Source organism: Neovison vison, chromosome 13, assembly GCF_020171115.1.
Source record: "Neovison vison isolate M4711 chromosome 13, ASM_NN_V1, whole genome shotgun sequence".
Classification (NCBI taxonomy): Eukaryota; Metazoa; Chordata; class Mammalia; order Carnivora; family Mustelidae; genus Neogale; species Neogale vison.
Window position 1 is genome coordinate 5,527,998 of NC_058103.1, and position 22,165 is coordinate 5,550,162.

At 48.8% G+C, this 22,165-nt stretch overlaps 1 protein-coding gene across 3 annotated transcripts in view; it reads right to left on the bottom strand.

Moving 5' to 3' along the window:
• The window catches only part of EVL (Enah/Vasp-like), a 141,566-nt gene that overhangs the window by 94,247 nt on the left and 25,154 nt on the right, over window positions 1–22,165 (bottom strand). For 2 of the 3 annotated variants that reach the window (XM_044229995.1, XM_044229992.1), the window contains exon 1: window positions 10,169–10,323. The exons of the other annotated variant lie outside the window; for it this stretch is intronic. In XM_044229995.1, the coding sequence (XP_044085930.1) occupies window positions 10,169–10,191 (23 nt within the window). In that variant the 5' untranslated portion in view covers window positions 10,192–10,323. Of the gene's footprint in view, window positions 1–10,168; window positions 10,324–22,165 lie in introns of those variants that run through there. 3 annotated transcript variants of the gene reach the window in all.

Sequence of the window (22,165 nt, forward strand, 5' to 3'; positions counted from 1 at the left end):
TTTTACAGGAAGGGCAAGAGAGACCCCCAAAGAAAAAAATGAATAGCCAATAAGAGCAGGACCCTGAATTCATGCTGTATGAGACTTCTTGTAACTTCTTCCACTTAACGGATTTTGCCCTGAACCGTGCCCCCCATTTCTAATTTCCAGGCTCTGAATCTCCCTCTGTTCCAGAGTGTCAACTAAAAATCAAGTGTTAGGCAATAAAAGTTCCTTCATTACACGTATGTGGGAAAGCCAGGGGCAAAAGTCCCACCCCATGGGACTTCCCAGAGCCTTCGTGTTACTGTGTGCTGTGCGCTTCCAGGGGGGCTGGTACACAGTTCTTCTCAAACAACTGACCACGGAACTCCTGTCCCATGTGAAGCCTCTGTATGACTAGGACGGCAGTCAAAAGCACAGGTCCCAGAGACCGACGAGCTTGGGTTCAGACACCAGCTCCGTGTGAGGCTGCTTCTGTGATTCAGCTGGCGTGTGCCTCCGTTTCTGTTATCTGTGAAACAGCAGCTCTGTGCCAGGATCCTTATGAGGACAGTGGTACATGTGTTTATGCATAGCAAGTGCCAAGCAGGTTGCGGTGCTCAGAGTTAAGGCTCAGTAAAGGTGCCGTTTCATTTCCTCCGTGAAACAGTATGTAAGACAAGCTTCGCTAGAGAACCTGATTCTCCTTGTTTTACGAAATCAGGGTGGAGGCAGCTATGAAATGACAAAGCGAGCACTGGGTCTTTAGCTTGAAGATTCAGATCTGATTTCCAGCTTTGCCAGCTAAGCACATGTCTGACACTGGGAAAACGCCCTAGCCTCTCGGAATCTACTGGGGTGCCTCCGAGGGGAGCCGGTAATGGTAACCCCCAGCCCGCAGGCCTGCTGGGAAAACGGGGGTGGGGGGTGGCAACAGAAGGGCCTGCAATACACGCACGGGATCTTGTGTGTATGGGAATCAGGAGGGGTCAGAAACATTTCATTTAAATACGTGAGGGCATTTTAAGCCTCACATGCATTTTTATTAGCTCATGCATTTTATTTACTTTTGTAAATCCCTACAGTTTTGGAAATCTACCACCTAGCACTTTCAGGCCTTCCTGCCGATCTACTGCCTAGACCAATTCTGCTCGTTCGAAAGCAGGTCCCGCTCACTGGACTCAGTAGCTCTTTCGGAATCCGAATCAGGCCTCCATGCTGCCAAGTGAACAGACACCAGGAAGGCAGGAATTTTCTTTTTTTTTTTAAGATTTTATTTATTTATTTGACAGAGAGAGACGGAAGTAGGCTCCCCGCCAAGCAGAGAGCATGATGTGGGGCTTGATCCCAGGACCCCAAGACCATGACCTAAGCTGAAGGCAGAGGCCCAAACCACTGAGCCACCCAGGCGCCCCCGGAATGGTCCTCTTTACTGCATGTCCCCCTCCAGGGCCTTTAACAACAACTGGCATACGGCAGGAGGTTAAAGAGAAAGGTAATAAAAGGTGCGGAGAAGGCACGATGCACCTGACTCCCTACAGTGTGACAGATGGGAGGCAGCCGGAGCAAGCATTCTTTCTCCCTTCAAGTAACTCTCACTCTAGTCAAGCAAATAAATAAGACTGAGAAAGATTAAATACCGGATTATGAGCGACGGACCTCAAGAGTTATACAGGAGTTTAGGAAGAACAGAGAAATTCGTGTGGATAAAGAGGTCAGGAAAGGGAGTGTGCACAGGGCTAGGTTTCAAAGGACTTCACGGGCAGACAACAAAGGCTGTGGGATGGGGAAGCAAGGTGGTGCGTGCAGGGCTATATCCAAGCCAGGCTTGCTGGGGCAGCGGGAAGGTTCCTGGGAGCTGAGCTTTAGGAGAGCCTGCAGCAGGCCGTGGAGGGCTCCACGTGCAGGAGACGAGAGGAGCCGGACTGGCAGTGGACAGAGTGATAGCATAACCTGGTCCCCAGAGTAGCGGACACTTTCCCCTCCGTCCGCGGCCTTCTTGAAGCCGGTGGAGCCAAAGTCTTCGGTCAGGGCAGGGAGGAGCTGGTTCCCACTTGGTTCACGGCAGGATCTGATGATCATGAATGTTCCAACCAACAGCAGGAAAACGAGGCTATTGTCTACAGCAAAATGCGTCTACTTTCCTCTACCTTGGGCATCTCTACCTTCCTGACTTCAGTAAGCTGGAGAATAATAAAGCACCAGGTCTTCACTCCACTGGGGCTTTGGAAGGGCTCCAGGTTTCTGACTATAGAAGCATCCTCTCTCCAGGAAAAGGAATTTCATCACCGAGTACAAAGACTTCTCTAAATCAGAGTCTGTTGGGTGCTCTGGTCATCATAAAGTCCCCTCACCACAGAGTTTTACTCAGCTCCCATCTCCCTCAAGAAGGCTCTATCTCGACTTAATACACAGCTTCTGAACTACTGCATCCAGGGAAAGACGGACACCAGGCCGCAACTTGCGAACACTCACGAGGGAGCCCCAGAGGGCCCATCTTCCCGCTCCTGGCCCCTTCCTGGCACCCCCGGCATGCAGCCTGCATACCAGTGGCCAAGAGGGGACGGGACCTTCGAAGATGGAGGAGCTCCCGGGTTTCATGTTTTCTCCGGGGCTCCCCAAGGAAACGCAAGTTGCCTTCTCTTCCAGCGCTTGTGCCGATGAAGACGGGGACGAGATGATGAAGAACGCACAGCCGGATCAATGGTGGCATTCCGCAGTCTCTGAACCCGCTGACTGGAGTGAAAACATTCCTCTTGCTTGTAAACAAGCACAAAATGAACTCCTCACAGCCAAACGATGAGTCTCGCAGTTACCGAACCCAAGAGAGACCACGAACCAGCGGCAGTTCAGTGCGGACCAGATGCTGTAGTCTGTACCGGCCACACACACCGGCCACACCTGGGTTCCCGAGTTCTAACTCAATGCACACCCGGGTTCCGACTTCATATGTCTCCGGGTCCGGGGCTCTCAACTTCCCAAAGCTCCCATATGGCCACCGTCCTATTCTCTCTGAACCCCATCTCTGTAACGAAATACGATTTCTCTTTCCTGGGGGGACAAACTAAATCCCAGGCAAGACAAGTGACTTACCCGGTATAACACAGCATCCCTAGAGCTGAGGCTTCCAGACTCCGGAGCGCCATTCCTCCTGCAACCTCGAGCTGGGAGTGAGAGCGCCTCGGAATTACCGGCAGAGCTGACACAAGGCACGAACCTCGGTTCTACGTCTGGAAATCTGGACTGAGGAGGGCTGAGGTGCAGCCCGGACCCCTGTGTTTAGACCTGGATGGGCCCTCTCAGTCGAGAACCAGCACACAAAATCCTCGACGTGAGGATCTTCAGTAGCTCCTCCCGACGCCCAACAGAACAGAAGCCCCTTTCCAACGTGGCCTGTCAGGTGGGCAACAACTCCTTCTTGTTGGAAAGGTGCTCGCCACTCTGTTGTCTGTAATTCACTCTGCTCTCCGCCCCCATGGAAGAGACCTCACACGTCGTACCTGTCCAAAGCAGCCCACGTTCCCTCAACAGACATTTATTTCTGATGGCAGGCTCCGGAAATAAAGAGATACAACCCCGAGGGGTACAAAACGATGAGTCCTCAGCTACGGCCAGAGCATGTGGGCACTGGGGGAATGTCCACACTCGGGGTGCGCTCTAGCTCTGCTGGCCTAATTAGACAGAAAGCACCAGACTCAGTCTGTCAACTGCAAGGAACTTAATTAATCTCTCAGACCAGCGAACCTGCGAGCGGACCAAGCCAGGATCCAGGCATGCAGCCGATCAGTCACATCATGGTTGGTTCGCTGTGGCATAAACATTTCAACCAACAGGGTTATCTTCCAAGGCCTGATTTCTGGCACTCTGAGCCTGCCCTCTCCGGGAGGTGCTCCACTCGTGGTGTGGCAGTCCTCTCTCCTGGCTCCTGCACAATTTCTAGCCCAGGATGAGGGTCTAACTATTTTCTCTGTAACTTAAGGGAGGTTAAAGGAATTCATTTACTGAGTATCTACTAAGGCACCTTGCTAGAGGCTGCATGTAAGTAATGTCCTTTAATCAACACCATAGCTCTGGTAGGTAGGCAATACCCCCATTTTACAGACAGGCAAACCAGAGCACAAAGGGTATGAGTAACTTGCTCATGGTAGTAAGACTAGTGGAGAAGCCAAAGGGCCAGCTCTGCTTCTCTGAACGTCACACACACCCTGAGGGTGAAAAGGGTTTACCTCCACAAAGTAGTGAACTTCAGGGCAGAAAGTCAATCGTGAAGAAAAGACAAAACAGACTTGGTTACTCTGACTGCATTTCAGTCCAAGCGTAGCTGGGAGCACACACCGTAGCCCGCTCCCCATCCTGATTTTCATCCACCCACACCCCATACTTCTCCAGGACACACTTAAGACATACGTCCTCCTAAAAGTTCCCCTTAAGTCCATACAGCAAAACCACACCCTCCTCTTCCCCATGTGCCTCATCAGTGTCCCTAAGAAATTCATCTTACTTTTCCAAGTGCATTTGTCTTTGGCTACCCCACTCTGTACTGCTGGTGTTGGTTCAGCACCTTTTCAGGCCAGTAAATGTCTGCGTATTTGCAGTTTCTACTACAGCTTCTATTTAGTACATGTTTAGGACGTGTTTTTTCAGTGAATGGTCATCCTCCTTCCTTCCCAAAGACATGTACGAAGTGTTCAGAACCTACACAGCTGGGAGATGATTTTGCAAGTACCCTACACAGCCAGCAAGAAGCCCAAGGATCCAGGCTGGCATCCCCTTCCGGGACACATTCCTCTGGGTAATGAGTCCAGTTTAAGTCTATCCTCCAAGTGTTGTTGTGTTTAACATAAGAGATTATGACAATGCTAAGCAACAAAAAATGGGTAATGGAAATCAGGACTGTTTTAAAAAGTAACCTCTGGGCCAGTCATATATTAACTGATCAAGCGTCCACTAATTACAAAATAGAAAATACAAACATTATAGCAAAATTCTGTCATTTACATACTTCTTTCCTATATATTATCCTCAAAATAGCCCTTTTCCTATAAATGAAGTAACTAAGGCCTAGAGAAATAAAGTGACTTGCCCAAGATCACAGCTTTTTTTTTTTTTTTTTTAAAGCTTTCTTTTTTTTTTTTTTTTTTTTTAAGATTTTATTTATTTATTTGACAGAGACAGATCACAAGTAGGCAGAGAGGCAGGCAGAGAGAGAGAGGAAGAAGCAGGCTCCCTGCCGAGCAGAGAGCCCGATGCGGGACTTGATCCCAGGACCCTGAGATCATGACCTGAGCCGAAGGCAGCGGCTTAACCCACTGAGCCACCCAGGCGCCCAAGATCACAGCTTTTAAGTTTATGTTATATAAACTGAACCCAAGCCTTTGGACTCCAGATCATGATATTGCCTCTCTTTGAGGAAAACTCAACAATAATTTTAATACTTACTTAATAACGAAGGATAGACTGATATTTTTAAATATGTCTGCTTTGCCATCCAACAGCTAAAGTGTTTCCCAAAATAACGTTTTGCTGTGGCTAGTCCAGCACTAGGCAAAACTGTCAAGTCAATGCAATCTGTCCGTCCTTCCGCTCTCCTGTTCTACTTCTCTCTCCCTGAACTCTCCCTCCTCTACTACTTCCTCCAATCAGGTGCTCCTGCTCTTGCCTGTTAGAGACCCACACAGCTGTGTTTTCTAATAGACCCTGGGGGACCACAGACAGTGTGATCACAAGCTCCTCTCAGGGAATGTGACTTACATAATTTTAATTATCTTAATACCTGCAATGTCAATCTTACGGACAATGTTCCCAATCACTCCCAAGTTGGTAGTGATAGAAGAGGATGGAGCTATGCTCCCTGACTTCCAAGAGCTCAGACCACAGGAGTGTGAAAGAAACAGTGCTGTACAATTAACCTCTAGGAAGTACTGCAGAGAGACGGGATGGAGGGTCGGAGGAGGCAGGACAAGGAGCAGTCTACTCCACCCTAGCTGGAGGGGTCCTCTCCTCCTGTTCTCCACTCTCCACAGACATGGAGGGGTGCCAAGAGCCAGGCGACAACCGGCTCCGGGCCCACGGAGAGACTCAGGAAGGTGGGCTAGCTTGAAGACAGAAGGTCAGTTCATGCGATGGCATTCCAGGCTCAGAGTGTCTGGGAAGATGAACTGGAATGAAACTGACTAGACCTCCTTGCTGGGTGACTTCACACAAATTACCCAACCAGTCTGAGTGTCTGTCTTCATTTCTTTCATTCATTTAGTAAGTATTTACTAGATACCTGCCATGAGCAATGCACTAGGGATATAGCAGCAAACAGAAATATATTTTTATTTTTATTAAAGATTTTATTTATTTAAGAGAGGAGGAGGGAGAGGGAGAAAGAGAGAGAGAGAGGGCACAGAGGAAGAGGGAGAAGCAGGGTCCTGCCGAGCAGGGAGCCCGATGCGGGACTTGATCCCAGGACCCCGGGATCATGACCTGAGCCGAAGGCAGAGGTTTAACCCACTGAGCCACCCAGGTGCCCCACCACTCATTTTGACTCATTTCCATAATGCAGTGAAAGAGCAAGAAAAGTTAAAACACTTCCCAAGATTAGATATGAATCTGAATAAAGAAAGAGCTTGGCTGGAGTTTGCTTCCATGAAGCAGACAGACTCGCAGTAGTGACTTCCTGTTTTCAGGTGACTGACACATTCCAACTGTGGATTTTAGATCTTGGAGCTGGTATACCACATTCCTTCTAGAAATAAATCAGAACAAGTATCAGGAATTCTGAGAAACAGTGGTTTCTGATTTGGGTTCCATTCTCCCTTGGGAGATTACGGAGCCAAAAATCACATTTAAAACTGTTTATTCTGGGGATGGCAAGTCATGTAGTCTCCATTCTGGGTCTAGAAGGGGAAAGAAAACTACAAAGTGTTCCACAAAGCTGTCTCTAGGGGTGCTCAAAAGGCGGCCTCTGCCGTCTGTTGGAACTGGTAAATGTGTACTAAACTATGAATCCAGTAAGCTTCTCATGTAACAAGTTTTTCTTAAAAAGGTAAAAACACAGGTGAAGTGTGTCTACCACAGAAGCCAGCTAGAGCAGCTTGCCTAGTGTTGGAACAATACAGTCTTGAAGTCAATGGCAGGCAAAAAAAAAAAAAAAAAAAAGGCTCTAACCATCTGGAAACGCTGGCCCCGCCACTCACGCTCTCAGGATTCTGCAGTTGTGTGGTTTTGGCAAGTCATGACAATCATCTGCACGTTCTAGAGTGAGATCATCTGCAGAGATTCCTTAGGAAATGTGACCGAGTTCTCTGGCACTCCGGCAGCCGGGGTGCGCTGAGGACACTTCCGAGTTTTCTCAGGAGGTCAGTTGTCGGGTTTTCGACATGCTCTTCCGAACTAGTGCACTCGCTGGGCAGCCGGCACCAACATCAGGCTGCCCTTGAGCTAGCCGGGTCACTTGCTTGTTTCTCCTTCCTTATGAAACCCTCTGAAAACGACCTGTGTCAACTGCTTACTTAGTAAGGCCTTACTGTGCATCAAGCAGTTTTAGGCACAAAGGAGACAAAGTTAAAAACACAGGAGACTCGAAAGCTCTCAAGGAACTCATAGTCTACAGAATACAGAATAGAATACAGAATAGAATACAGAATAACGGTGTGTCCGTGTGTCCATCAAAGTGAACGTAGCCCGTGTGCTGTCAGGGTTGGGGTGCGTGCGTGGAGGAGTATGTGCATCCGTGAGGCCCGGAGACACGTGTGCATAAGCTGACAGAGCTGCCCCAGGTCCTGTCCACCACTGTACTCACAGAGAAAGAACAACATAATGTATAAAGTAAGTTCATGCCATTCGTTTAATTCTAACAGCATTATAGACTTTCTTAAAAAATGATAAAGAAACTTGACAAGTCCACACAGGCCGCGCATGGCAGAAGCTAGGTTATAAACCAATTCCACAACTCTCCGACCTACCCAAGAGGAGGGGGCTGTTGGGAATATCAACTCCCATGAGCATGCCTGCTTCTGGTCCATCTGCCTGAACTTGATCTGCGGCTTCTGGCTCTGGATTTCTTTCCTCCCTGTACCTCCTTGCCTTTGCTTCAGACTTCCCATCTTAGTAATGACAGTCTGCTCTCCCCAAGGCGATGGTTCTGAAAGTCTGGTCACCAGACCTACGGCGTCAGAATCAGCTGGGAACTTGCTAGAAATGCAGATCCTCAAGGCCACTCCAGACCTATTGCTGAATCTGAGCCTCTGGGAGGGGGGCCCAGCAATGCGGGTTTTCACGGGCTCTGCAGGTGATTCTGCTGAAGGCTAGACCTTGAGCGTCACCCTGACCTAAGCTAAAAAGCTAAGTTCCTCGATAGAGCTTGTGTCACCCACCACAATCACTTGGCCTGGGACTAAAGAAGAAAACCGTTTGTCTGGTCCATGCAGCAGTCACAGAATACAATCAGACCCGGCAAAGTTCTTCAGGGCCAGCTGAGGTAAAGCTGGAAGCACAGGTAACAGACCTCCCCCTTCTGGTCTACTTTCCACAGATGGCCCCCCACTTTCTCAGTTCAGCAGCACAGCAGCCTTCAACCTCACCCCCTTCCAACTCATCAGACCCAGCTTTTGGGCTAGGAGCTCCGCAAAGTGGGACAGGCTTGTGGATACACAACCCTCTTCCCTAACCAGGCAAGGAGGTGAACAGCTAGCTAGCTCCAAGCTCTGCTCAGGCAGTTAGCTAAGGCGTCCTCCATCTAGAATCAATACTAACAATAAGATATGAACCTCCCAATTATATTACTTTCGACAATCCCCCAAACTCCTCTGTACTTCTCAGCAGATCAGAAAAACTACTTCTCAAACTGGGATTAGAACCCGGGACTCCTGACTCACTCTCCATGGACCTATCTACTGTAACATGTCATGCTTAAAACAAATTCTTGTTAGTCATCTAATGGAGCTACAAGACAACAGTAAGCGCTGGTCACTGTGTAAGGGCACAGGCCCATGTCAATAGAGCACGCTACCGCACGGAAAGAATGTCCTTTTCAAACCCAGTGCATTAGAAATCATGCAGAGACACTCTCTTAAACAAAGGATAACTTCCTAGGTCCGGAGCTCCAAGTTTACAGAAAGGGTGGGGGACAATCTTGCCAGCTCTGCTTTTCTTCATGCAAATCTGGGGATCCTCTCATCCACTCCCTTGATTTTGATTAAAAGGTCTCTAATTTCCTCTTACAAATAATGAAAGGTGCTTATTCTATTATCATTTTGATGTCTATTGCAGCAACGTCCTTCAGAGGGAACAACAAAAAAAGAAGCCTGTAGAGACAGAGCTGAGGTCCCCACACACCCACCCCCCTGCCCATCGATATGCTATTTACACTCTGTTCTAAAATAGACCAAAATTCCATTTGAGAAATGAGAGGCTGCTGGGTGTCCAGACGAGACACACACAAACACACTCGCGTCCATGTTCCGAAAGGTGGAAACCTGCACATGGATGATCAGATCACCCTCCCATTCCGCCTCCTTTATTTTCATTTCTTAGAAACTATCTCTGTTGGAGCATCCCTTCCCGCATTCATACCCAGAGACGAATCCGGGGAGAGGAGATGGAGGAGCGAGAAGGAGTAAGATTCACAAAAGACTCATTTGGAGCATTGATAATTACAGCAGCTGGAGAGCTTACAAAAGCAGAGAAGGACCCTGCTAACAAAACACCATCAGGGCACTTCCCCGAGATTACTACTAACAATGAGGGAAGAATCAGAGGCCAAATCAAATCTCAACTAAGCAGGCAGACTTGCAGAATTTTTCACCTTCACTGCTACGATTAGCATTTTAAAAGAGCCGAAGACTCCCTGAGTTTGACAAAGGAAGAAAAACAAAAGATAGCAAGAGACTCATTCTGGATAAACAGTTGCTGCTCCGCGTTCCTAACTCTACACCATCCACGGCAGCTCGAGAGAGGCACAAGGTGGGGTCCTCAGCCGATGTGCCCCCGACCAAACCGGCAAACCAATTATCCACGCCCACTTGAGCACACAGTACACCCCCCGACCTGCACCACCTCTCTGCCTCCCACCCCACAGCCGGGATCAACCCCACCGAAGGCAGAAAAGAACGCTTTTTTTGGGTGAGAACCAGCCAGAGCCCAAGCTGTCATTACACAGCAAAAACCTAGCGAGAACAAAAACCCAGCGGCAGCCTGATGTAGGAAGCCCAAAACGTACCTGAATTCTTCAAATGCAAACATGACCTAGTCAGAGACAATTTCCTTGGATTGTCTGGTAGCCTTTTTGGTTCGGAGGACAACCATTTAGTCAGTCAGATGGTGCAAAGTGCAGGAAAAAGAGGCGGGGTTTCCACACCCCCCCAATATTCTGAAGTAAAAGGCTTTCTGCAGACAGGGGCCTGCAGCCGCCAGCTCCGCCAGCTGCTGACAAGCGGCAGCTAACAGGGGAGGCAGCTAGAAAACCATGTGATCATTCCAGCAAGTCTGATTAATGCAGTGTCTGCCTAGGCTCCAGGCTGGGAGCTGGAGGAGCCCAGAGAAAGAAGTCGAACCGGGACTCGCCTGGGATCCTGGGTGAATCACATATATGTGCCCCTCCTCCCCCAAACCAGAAATTCAAAGGTTGGGACGTGGGAGGCAAAGGCCCGCAGGAATGCCACCAGCTCCCGGCAACCTGCCCGATGACCTCATCTTCCGTGGCTGCTGCTGTCACCACCAGGTATGGCCAGTCGGTCAGTGAACAGCATAGAGTGGTATCAGGCTGCATTTTACTGAAAATCCTTCAGAGTTCCACTCCCAAACACTTCCCCAGCCACAAATGCACAGACCGCTTCAGAATCACAGAAGTGACGTTCTGTGCTACCACTTTACCGTGAACAGCATGACCTTGTAGGTCAACTGTGATGAATGACCTCATTGACTTAATTACTCATTTATTGAGTGTCTAGTATGTACCAGACTCTTCAATTCCTTGAGGTACAAAAATTACTATAATAATTTCAGAACAGAAGAAAAAGGAAAAGATGTCAGCCAAAAAAAAAAAAAAAAAAGTTTACCAGTTTGTAAAGCCTGAGCTGGCAAGATTCAGCTGTATTCTGCAACTTGCCATTAAGGAGATGTTCAGCATTTAGAGTGCAACTCTCTATAAAGTAAGGAAGACAGATCTCAAATAAAAACCTGTGAGTCACTCTTGACTTTCTCTCCCTCACAACACAAATACAATCAGTCCCTAATTCTGATTCTGCCTCCAGAAGGTTTCTTTGAGCCCAGCCCCTCCCACCCCCATGCCCTCAGCACTTCTTTTGCAGCCTTGTGCCTTATTACGGGTCTTCCTCATTCCCTTCTCCTCTTAAATCTGATTCTGATGCCCCTGCCCCTTCTAACCCTGCATTAGTTCTTCAGTACCCATGGGATTATGCAAAAATGCCTCAGCCTCACAAAGAAGTCTTACTTCTCCAACTCTTCCTTCCTTCCAAACTGTCCACAAACCCCCCAATTCAGGAAGACAGTCCCAGTCCCCAAAATGTGCGAGGGCCACCCTCCTTTGGTCCATGAGGCAACTCCGCAGATGATTCCTTGTTGCCTGTGTGACCTGCGTCCTCTCACGCACGCTCTGCCCCCAGGGGCCTGCACACCCCCAGGCCAGTCAGCTTGCTCTACTGCCACTGACCCACCGCACAGCACCCTGCCGGCCGCACACGTCCCTGAGGCCCGTGGGGCAGTGCTGTGCATTCCCAGAGCCTGGCACAGAGCCGGACAGAGAGGAGCCATTCAGTAAAGGTCTGCAGCAGGGACCACCTTTCGCCTCTGCCTTCCATTAGGGAGGAGGGTGATGGGAGCACAGGTATCCACACACAAGGGTGCTCTGGGATGACTATGCCCCCTTCCCACGTCCTCTCTACCTTGAAGAGCAGCCAGAGTCCAGAGCCTGACTCAAAGAAATGAGGTGGTAATGGCCGACTGATCAGTGAGAATGATTTTGGGGGGAATCCTGAGACCCCTCAAACCACACAGCAATCATCAACTGAGCTGATCCAGAATGCCTTGCCCAATATTCCTGACAAGACTCTGCCTGGGACCCTCCAGTGACAGCAGCTTCTTGGCAGAATCATGATATAACAGAATACCCCAGAGATCTGGAGTCCTTAAATAACTGAGTTTACGTCCCAGATCTGCCACTTCCTGACTCTGTGATCACTGGCAGGTGACTTGAGCTGCCCACGCCCCACTCCCTGCATGCACAGCTGGAGGAAGGCAGGTGCCCCTCTCACAGGATGGCAGTCGGGACCCCACGGGGCAGCACCTGCGGAGCTGTGAGAGCTCCTTGTCAAGTGGCTCAAATTACGGAACGTTCTCCATCGTCGTTACCGGTTCACGAGGCCACCTCTCTGGGATGGCGCTGATAGCCGGACAATCGCCTCTACGGCGAGGCTGCCCTTCTGTGCTGTGTTCTGTCTGCTCGCTGGCAGCTCATTTATTTTTTGGGTGGGGGTCAAGGTATTTCTGTCCAGGATTCTCAGGACAGGAGGGGTGTGTGTGTGTGTGTGTGTGTGTGTGTGTACAGACACCCCACCCCCCATGTATGGAGATATGTATAAAATCATTGTCCAAAATCCTAAGTTTAAAAGAGCAGCAGAGACGACCCAAGGTTCAGGAAGAACAAGTCCCCCACAGCAAACACAACGATCTGATGTCGCTATTGACTAACAACCTGGGCACAGTCACAGGTGCACGGGGGTAGGGGCAGCTGCTGCGCAACCAGACCCGAGCTCCGGAGGGAAAGGAGCTCCAGGGCACTCTCTTACCAGTCCTTCTCAGCCTCAAGGACGGGGCTAGTCAACAGCAGATACTCAACAGCCACTCCTGACTGAGAGAGGGGCCGGCTGGTCTCACGCCGGAGCCCACGACGCTGGCATTATCTGCAAGGTGTGGGGAGGAGCAGCCGTGCTCTTAGCTGCTAGTCGTCTGCCGCCACGGGCGCCGGCCGGATGTGTTTTAGCCTGGCCATGCGGCAGGTCCAGTGTGGCCGAGGCCTGGGGGACGGAGACCTCAGGACTTCATGCCTGTTTTCCATCAGTAACACAAGAATCTCCTCTTGGAATGCTGGTTATACCTTTAAGGGCAATTCGTAAGGTCTGAGTTCAAGCAGAGTTGGTGAAAAATCTCCAAATCCCAGAACCACATGTATGGCAGACAAAATTTCACGAGATCCCCCAATTTACTAATAAGGAAATAGAGGCTAAAGAAGTTAAGTAACTTGCCCAAGGTCATACTGGTGTCAAGTTGCAGAGCAATGATGGGGAGCCAGGTCAGCTTAATGCCAGTGTTTGCCAGCCCTGTGCCCTCTTGGGTCCCAACACCAATGACCCAACAGCTTCAGGTTGCCTCCAGCAGAGCGCTTATCGCGTCGACGGTTAGGCAGCCTGTGGCTCTGTGACAAGGCTGGGCCACAGTGACCACCTGGGGTACTTCCACCCGGCTGGAACGGTCTAGTGCCTGAATGTCATGGCCAGACACGCATCTGTAAGGGCTGCAAGGGTGCATCAGCTGCTGCAGGGAGGAAGGGCTAGGATCTCGGGTTGACCCAGGGCCAGACCCGGGATGGAGTGGGCTTCAAAGGCTAGGCACTCCATTTGATCAGATAGCACCAAAGTACCATGAAGAGGGCCACAGTGAGGGTCCGCGGCTCCTGACAGCTCCACGCCTACCTGAATAGGCCAGGAAGGCACTTGTGTGACCAGAGAATGTTAAAAAACAAAAGGTCATCCCAGGTCAACTGCCAAGGACTCAAGGCTCAGACAAAGCCTGTTTCTGCCATGGGACCTTTTTTTTTTTTTTTTTTTTTTTGAATGTTCCTTACATGGGACATAAAGCTGATAAATGTAGAGGGTTCCCGCTGAAGGAGGACTGAAGGGGTGAAAGATGGGGCCGCCAGGCTTTCCTCGGCCTCTAGCAAGGGCAGCCCAGAGAACGCCCGGCTTCCAGGACAGGCACCCCGCGGGCAGGGGTGGGCTCATCATCACATTCACCCTCCTTAGTCTGGACACACCCCTCTTTTTCTAGTCTCATTGTAAGAATAAAGGCCTCCTCATGGGCCCTGTTCTCCTCCTGCGGTGACTGGCCACAGTGGGCTGCCTGAGGAGCCTCCAGAGAAACAAACGTGGGGGTGCTGAACCCAAACACAGGAGGTGTTTCCAGGCTCCTGACAAGCTGGGAAAGCTAACATTCCTAGGCACACAGTAGGCCTTTGGTCAAACACTTGTTGAATTCACTGAATGTGCTTTTACTGCAGTTGAATTAACCTTCCCCAAAATTTAAAAACAACAACAAAAATCTCTTCTTCAGTTGATAAGAAATGTGAGTCCTACACACCGAACTAATTCTCCCCCCCCAAGTTACATAATTCAAGTGAACTTCTACAGTGACATTTAGCTTTAAAAAAAAGTTGCTTTTTTTAAAATTAAAATTTTAAATAAAGCCGTCCCTCACCTCTATTTTGAGAATTCTATTTAAACGAAGAGCTACCTCTCAAAGGCATTCTACTACAAAGGAAACACAACTATATTTTTCAGTCTACCACTACTCAACAGGAGGGGTCACTGGTCCTGATTTCTGTATTCCGTCTGCAGCAGTCTCTCTCAGCAGATCAGCACTGTCTAGACACCTCTGTCGGTTACTGGAGGTTAGCTTTGCACTCCCTCAACCAACAGCTGGAGGGCCATGACACTAGCGCTACTCCAGGGGCTGCAGAGAGAACAGTGGGGACACGGAGGTCCTCAGTCTCCCAGAGCTGGCTGGGAAGGCGGGAAGGCAGATCACGAATGAATAAAGAGATTAGAAAAGAGGGCAAAGGGCCGGAGCTACTGAATTTAACCGAGGTAACAGGAAAGACCTCCTCAGGGGGTGACAGTTCTGGTGAGATTTGAGTGACAACAGGAGACAGTTGTGCAAACCTCAAGGAGGGATTACTGCCGGTGGAAGAATGAGCTGAGGTGGGAGGAAACTGTTGCCCTCCTATGCAGCGCGGCTGGAACGGAGGAGTAAGGAACAGAAGAGTAAGGAGCAGAGGAGTTGGAGAGGAGGACAGAGAGGTCCACACGGCTTTAGTAGCCGCGGAAGCCACTGTGGAGTGTGAGACAAGGGAGTAACATGACAGATTTTTGTTTTTAGAAGGAATGTGGAAGTGGGGAGACCCGTCAGAAGCTGCCGCAGCAGTGCAGGTAAGAGCAGACAGGGTCTGGACTCCGGGGTGCAGGACACAAGAGCAGAAAACAAGATAGTCTTTCTCACAATCCCATGGTTTCATGTGGTTCTTAGGTTAGTAACAAAGCAAAGATGGGAAACACTTCAACAGAAATACTAAGCACCCTACGAAGATCGTATGCCAAAGAAGTGTTAGCGCCACGTGAGCAAGGACCTTGCCCCATCTCTAGCGCTCTACATTAGGGACAGCGCCCGGAATCGCTCCGTGAATACGGTTGGATTCACGAACCAGCTGTCTGCAGATGAAGGGAATTTCATAAAAAGGCGGACCTGGATGAAGTCTGCATGCTCTTTCTGGGGCAGCCATCAGATAAAGGGCAGATTATCCTTTTGAACAAACAAGTGCATCTGCTCCAATGTCACCCAGATAGAACTTTGCCAAGAAAATCCTACCAGGAACCAGGGAGAATCGTGGAGATAAAAGCATGCGCGGCAAATTCACATATTCCATCAGGTCCCTACTGGGTCCCTGCCAGTAGGTCCAGTGCCACACGACCTCGAGAGTCGAGGAGGGGCAAGAAGAGACAGTCACACCTGCAGCCTTTCAGAAAGCTGGGAGCAGACCACAGGGCCTCCGAGAGCTCAGGGAGCGTCGGTGTTGGTAAGCCATTATGAAGGCGTCTGCAGCTGGGACAAAGGATTTTCTAGTGACCCTGTTCGAGCTGGTCTCCTTCCCCACCTCGGCTCACTGCTCTTATCAAGATCCTCTCGCATCCTGGTCCCGGTGTGCAGCAGCCGGTGAGCTTGGAGCACGAAGAGCTGAGCTGCGGTCTGAGCTCCAGCCCTTGGCTGCACAGCAAGGCACCTCACCTATCAGTGTCTCAGCCCACTCGCCTGCGCAGTGTGGGTAAAAACTCCCGTCTTCCTCCCTCACAAAGAAACTGCGACGGCCAAATACAACACACAGTGTGCCAATTACATGTGCTAGATAAGTAAATGATCATATTATCATCGACAACACAGGAAATCACCCTTTTCCACTTGGTGCCACTGAGGTCTTGACAAGACAGGAATTTTAAGTGTTTATCCAGGTCACATAATTAGATGACCCATAAATGCAACCAACTATCCACGTGACCAAGAGAGTTTAAAAACACATGTAACTGTGGGAATTCAGGGCTAAAAGGACCTCACAGTCAGATAAGTCAAACCCTACTTCAGGCAACAGCCTAGCTACCTAACCAAGATGCTTATCTCTTCATGTGTTCATTCTATCAAAGTGTAATTTTCAAAAGCTAAAAACCTAACGGTCATATAGTATATAGTATGCTTGTGGCAAGGACTGATTTAAGTCATGATGAGGGAACAGTAGGATGACAACGCTGGTTCAAAGGTTACACAAGAAACACACAGAGTCAATGGCAAAAAAAAGAATGTTGTGATACTCTTGCAAAGTTAGATCGAAAACTGGCTCATGTCCCACAAAGCAATGACACCAGAACCTTTGTAGTTATCTTTTCTACTAAACACAATCATTTAGCTCTCTAGCAGACAGAAATCACATGTAACTCATTCATCTTCTACAGATTAGCATCTAACTTTACAAAACAAAGTCTTCTCCAAAAACATTAGGTGTGGGGCACCTGGGTGGCTCAGTGGGTTAAAGCCTCTGCCTTCAGCTCAAGTCATGATCCCAGGGTCCTGGGATTGAGCCATGCATCGGGCTCTCTGCTTGGTGGGGAGCCTGCTTCCCTCTCTCTCTTTCTCTGCCTGTCTCGCTGCCTACTTGTGATCTCTGCCTGTCAAATAAATAAATAAATAAACAAAAACGATATATATATATATGTATATGTATATATATATATATATATATATATATATATATACACCCCCTAAATCTAGCACAGGGCTTTAGTCTAGTCTCCAGCCTGAGCACATTCTCTCCCTTTTTTTAATCTTCTTTGTTTTTCCAACCAACTTATCTTATCAATTCCTTTTTTAGAATTTTTTCTTTAATTTTCATCTTTACAGCCATATTCCTTCCCTTCATTGTGTTTACCCTTATTTTCGTACATATATAACTTTTTCTTTCTTTAAAATTTTGGGAGGTAGTTTCTTCTAAGAGATCAAAATACACCCAAAATCAAGTGGGTATATTTAAAATCTATAAAAATCTTTAAAAACAACAACCAAAAAAGTTAGGTGTCCCTTAGGTGGGCTTGCTAAATGATGCTCTTGAGTGTACCAAAAGAGCACACTATAGTCCTTCTGCTTCTGTACAAGCTGTAGCTGGTTTTCCTATAATATCTCACCATAGCGTATCATCCATCCCCATGAACAGGTAATTAAGAAATTCTTTCCTATCTGGCCCATTTTTGCTTTTTTCCCATTTACATCCTCTTATTTTGTGAAAATCCTTCAAATGACTGAAGTCAATTCTAAATCACTGCCTAGTTTTCTTAATTCAAATCATCCTGAAATGGGAGGTGGTGGTGGTGGTATTTTCCAGAACTTCCGGCTTTCAGTGCTTCTCTGAATTCTCTCCAACTATCACACTTGTGGGTCTCTTAAGACAAAAAAGGGACCGTCTGATTCATAGGTGCTGATTCACAAACCCCTCCCCCTCCCCCAGATCTGGCTATTCTGAAGCACTTACCATAATTAACTCTAAACCCCCAACTTCACAAACCCAGCCTACCATCCCTTTCCTTCCCATATAATAGTGCTTGGAAGTCACAAACCAAACCCACTATAGAGACACATGCACACCCAACCCACACTAACTGGCACAATAATGGGAAGTCAAAGAAGAAATCGAGCAGATCAGAGAACGTCCTGTTCATATCTGTATTTTCCACAGAGGGTAGGGAATGGGAACGAACAAACTAATTAATTAGTTAAATGTTATAAAGAGCTGCAGGAAGTAGTGCATCCCAAAGGCTTTGGCATGTGAAATGTCTTCCCAGAAGCTAAGTGAGGAAGGGAATTTCTGAGAGTCCGGTGGGAGCCTTTGGAAGACGGACACTGCCTTAGTCGGCTCGGGCTGCGGTGTGACCAACTGGGGAGTCTGTGAAGAGCCATGACTCTCTCACAGTTCTGCAGGCGGGAAGGCCAAGATCAGGGTACCAGCACGGGCAGGAAAGTGCCCTCTTCCAGGTCACAAACTTCTCTTTGTATCTGCACACGGAAGGGGCCAGGGAGCTCCACAGGGTCTCTTTCATAGAAGTCCCCCTCCTCACACCATCACACTGGGGTTTAGGATCCCAACAAGTGAATTACGGTGGGGCACAAACATTCAGGCCATGGTAGAGACCGAGTGAATGAATGATGTGGGAATTTCTGGCACCTGCTGGCAAGGCAGGGTGGATGTCTCATTTTGAGGGTAGGAAGTAAAGGAGGGGTCTAGATACGTACATCTAAAACCAGCCCACAGAGATGTGAGCTGTGCCGCCTTCGAAGAGGGGAGCTGCCCTGTGTTTTGGGCACCTAAGGTCTAGAGTCCAGACACCCGTCCTGACCATGCAATTCCTTCCCAATTATACAAGCACTGAAAGGGAGAACCTTTATTTAACGCATGTCCTCCCTAGAGAAGGACTTACAGGGAACTCATACAATGGTAGAGAAATTGCATGAATATAAACCTCAGAGAGCTGTAATTTGAGAAGTCCTGCTTTAAATTTTGTTCCCTCAAAAAGCTAGTTATTCTTTCTCACATTTTATTTCTGATAATCAGGCTTTCTCTATTTCTGATTCCCTACTAAAATGTACAAGGTGGTGTTTTTCCTCCTCCAAAATAGCACTGCTTCTTAGTTTCCAAAAACGTTTCATTTGCATAAGTCTTGCAATGGTGTTTATATTCCTCCTTACAAAAATCTCTGACGCCCAGCCTATAGCCCTGCTGTTAAATTAATAGGTATCGGGATAAAGCGATTAAGATCTTCCTGTGCAGCCCTAATGCGGAGCCGGGATTTGCCAGGAAGCTGACTACAGCTGGAGCTGTCGTTCTTTTTGAAAAATATATTTCCGTGAGCACGAAACAATACAAGCACCAGATAGTGTTCCATGCCTCCTTCTCAAACCATTCACTCTCCTATGATGCTACCTCCCTTGGACCCCACAGCAAATACGGCATAAAAAAAGAAAAAGGAGAGCAAAAGGGACACAGGCTCTGGCGGAACCAAACTTTGAGAACCACTGTACTCTATGATGAGAACGTGGCACTTGAAGGGCTTCTTAGATTTCATTAAGTGGCATCGGTGACTGTAAGAAAAATGCCGGCCCCCTTCGGACCACAGAAAGAGAAAAACGGCACCGTCCCCACGGCTCCACAGGTACCGTCACGGATGGAGTCAGAACGGAGTCTCCTGGTTTCCAATGGAGGCGCTTGTCCTTTAAGCCGGTGCCTCTCGAAAGCAGGCGCGTCCCCCAGCAGTGGGGCATCACGCACCCGCGAGCCTGTCAGGGAGGACCATCCGCAGCCCCTCCCACACTAAGAATCAGACAGTTCAGGGAGGAGGACGCAACCCCGCGCCTGTGTCTCAGCGCGCTGTGTCTCAGCAAGCTCGCTGGGGGCCTCGGCGGACGCACGTTGAAGTCGGAGACCCGTGGACTGCTCTATCACCGGGGGCCTCAACTGGGGCCATCTGAATGGCCCAGGGAGCATCTGGCACTTGTGGAGACACCGTCAGCTGTCACAACTGGGGACGGGGCAATGCTACAGGCCCCTGGTGGGTAGAGGCCAGGCGTGCTGCCAACACCCTACTATGCGCAGCACAGCCTTCCACAACAAAGAATCAGCTGGCCCAAAATATCAATCGTGCCGAGGCGGAGAAACCCCACACTTGCTCCTTCCTACAGGAGAGACAGAAGTTGCTAACGCTGCACTCTCTACCTCAGAAGTGTCCATCCCCTCAGTCGGAGGTTCTCCTCTCTGTCATTAATGTGTCCTCTTGGGCTGGGCTCCCCAGCTGGTGTGCCTCCACCAGGTACGGGGCTCTGGCATCTGGACGCCCTCAGCTCCCCACGAGGCCAGAGGCCCAGACCCCGAAGCCAGTCCCTCCCGTGGCAAACAGCTACACCCACGGCCCAGGTGTGCCACCCAAGTGCTGTCATTTTCTGGGACAGCCACCATGGGACGAAAGATGAGAAATCAACACGGATCTTTAAACAAAGCTGGATCGACTTCTCATTTCCAGTGATGAGGAACGGGGTGTCTCAGATCAGCCCTCCTAGTGAAAAGAACCCGAAAAGCCAGGTCACGCTGCTAAAAAACAAGCTGGCATTTTTAAAAGCATCAAATTGCTGTCAAGATGGCAAGCAACTTCTAGGTCAAAACTGAAAAAGAAAGATGAGGGTCTGAATAGGCAATTGGGCACAGAAGCCCCCTTTTGCCCTGAGGGCACTGGTTGTTCCTGGAAAATACAAACTTTCACGCTGCCATCACGGGACGAAAGAGACCCTGTCCAGGTGCCCCTTCTTCCTTGGATCCACGGACACCTCCCCAGCAGCGATCCATGGCGCCTTAGTTGAAAAACTCCTGCCCCCTCCACCGACCAGCGCCCCATAAGCAAGGGTCAGCACTCACTGAGCCGCTATGATGTCCCCTGCTCGGCTCTGCCTGTTGCGTCAATTAACTTGACCCTGGGGGAGCAGCATGGAGTCAGGTTCTCTTATTTTTCCCATTTTACAGATGAGGAGACTGAGGAACAGAAAGGTGAAACAATTTGCCCAAGATCACACAGTTCAAAGACGGCAGAGCTTATCATACTCAAACACAGGCCACTGGACTTGTAACCACCACAGAACAAGTTAAAACCAAAGGGCACGAAGATGTTGATTTTTGTATGACTTAAAATAGCAATAAACTCAATATCCATCACCAGGGATTGGTCAAATAAAATACAGTATATACAAGGAATCGGTACGGGGCGCCTGGGGGCTCAGTCCGTTGAGCGCCAACTCTTGGTTTTATCTCAGGTCATGATCTCAGGGTCATGAGATGGAAGCCCTGCTCAAGAGCCTCCCTTTCCCCCTCCTCCTGCTCGTGCTCTCACTCTCTCTAAAATAAATAGATAAAATCTTTTAAGAAAAATAAGAAAAAAAATACTGGGTGCCTGCATGGCTCACTTGGTTTAGAAAAATAAGAAAAAAAAAAATAGAGTCACTGCAAACACAGACCTACGGTTAATATTATTGAATAAAAACATTATAGAGAATTGTTACAAAGTATGAATTATTGCTGTGTAACAAACACTTCCACAAATCAAACAAAAAAGCACATTACAGAAAAGACCCTCTAGCACGGTGTATTCTCAGGGACGCACGACCACATCCATGTGACCCTGCCCCGCGGTCACAGCCTCAGCCACAGTCTAAAGACTCAGAGAGCTTGCCACGACTTGACCTTGGGCAAATTAAATTACTTCATTGTTCTGAAACATCAGCTTCCTTTTGAGCCAAATGGGGTAGCATTTTTATCTCAAAGGGTTATGGTGAGAACCATGGAGCTGCTCAGGCCAGAGCCACTACAGAACAGCTCAGTAAACATCGCTGTTCGGTTACCACTGTGCTCCTCTGTGTGTATGTGAGTGTGCATAGAGATGTCTGGAAGCATGTCAGCAAAATGCTAATAACACTTATCTCTAGGGAACTGGCATCCTTGGTCATTTGTACTGTATTTTTTTGTACTTTTCTGTATCGCTTGATTTTTACGCTGCACGGGAATGATTTTTATAAAAACAGTAACGCCATTTTCTATACGCCCTCCCAACCTACACATAAGGGTACACCCTGAACAGACTATTCCAACAGCACTAACAGGACAGGCGACACCTCAGAGGTCCCGGGGAAACGAGAAGGGCAAGCTAGGGAAAGTGAAAGGCCTGGGGTATCACCAGGCGTCTAACAAACGCGTGTTGAGTGAATGAAGGCATCCACGACCCAAGAGGCCACGAAGCGCAGTAGTGCCGAGCTGGAAACTTCCACAGCTGCCGTGAAATACCAGCTCCATCCT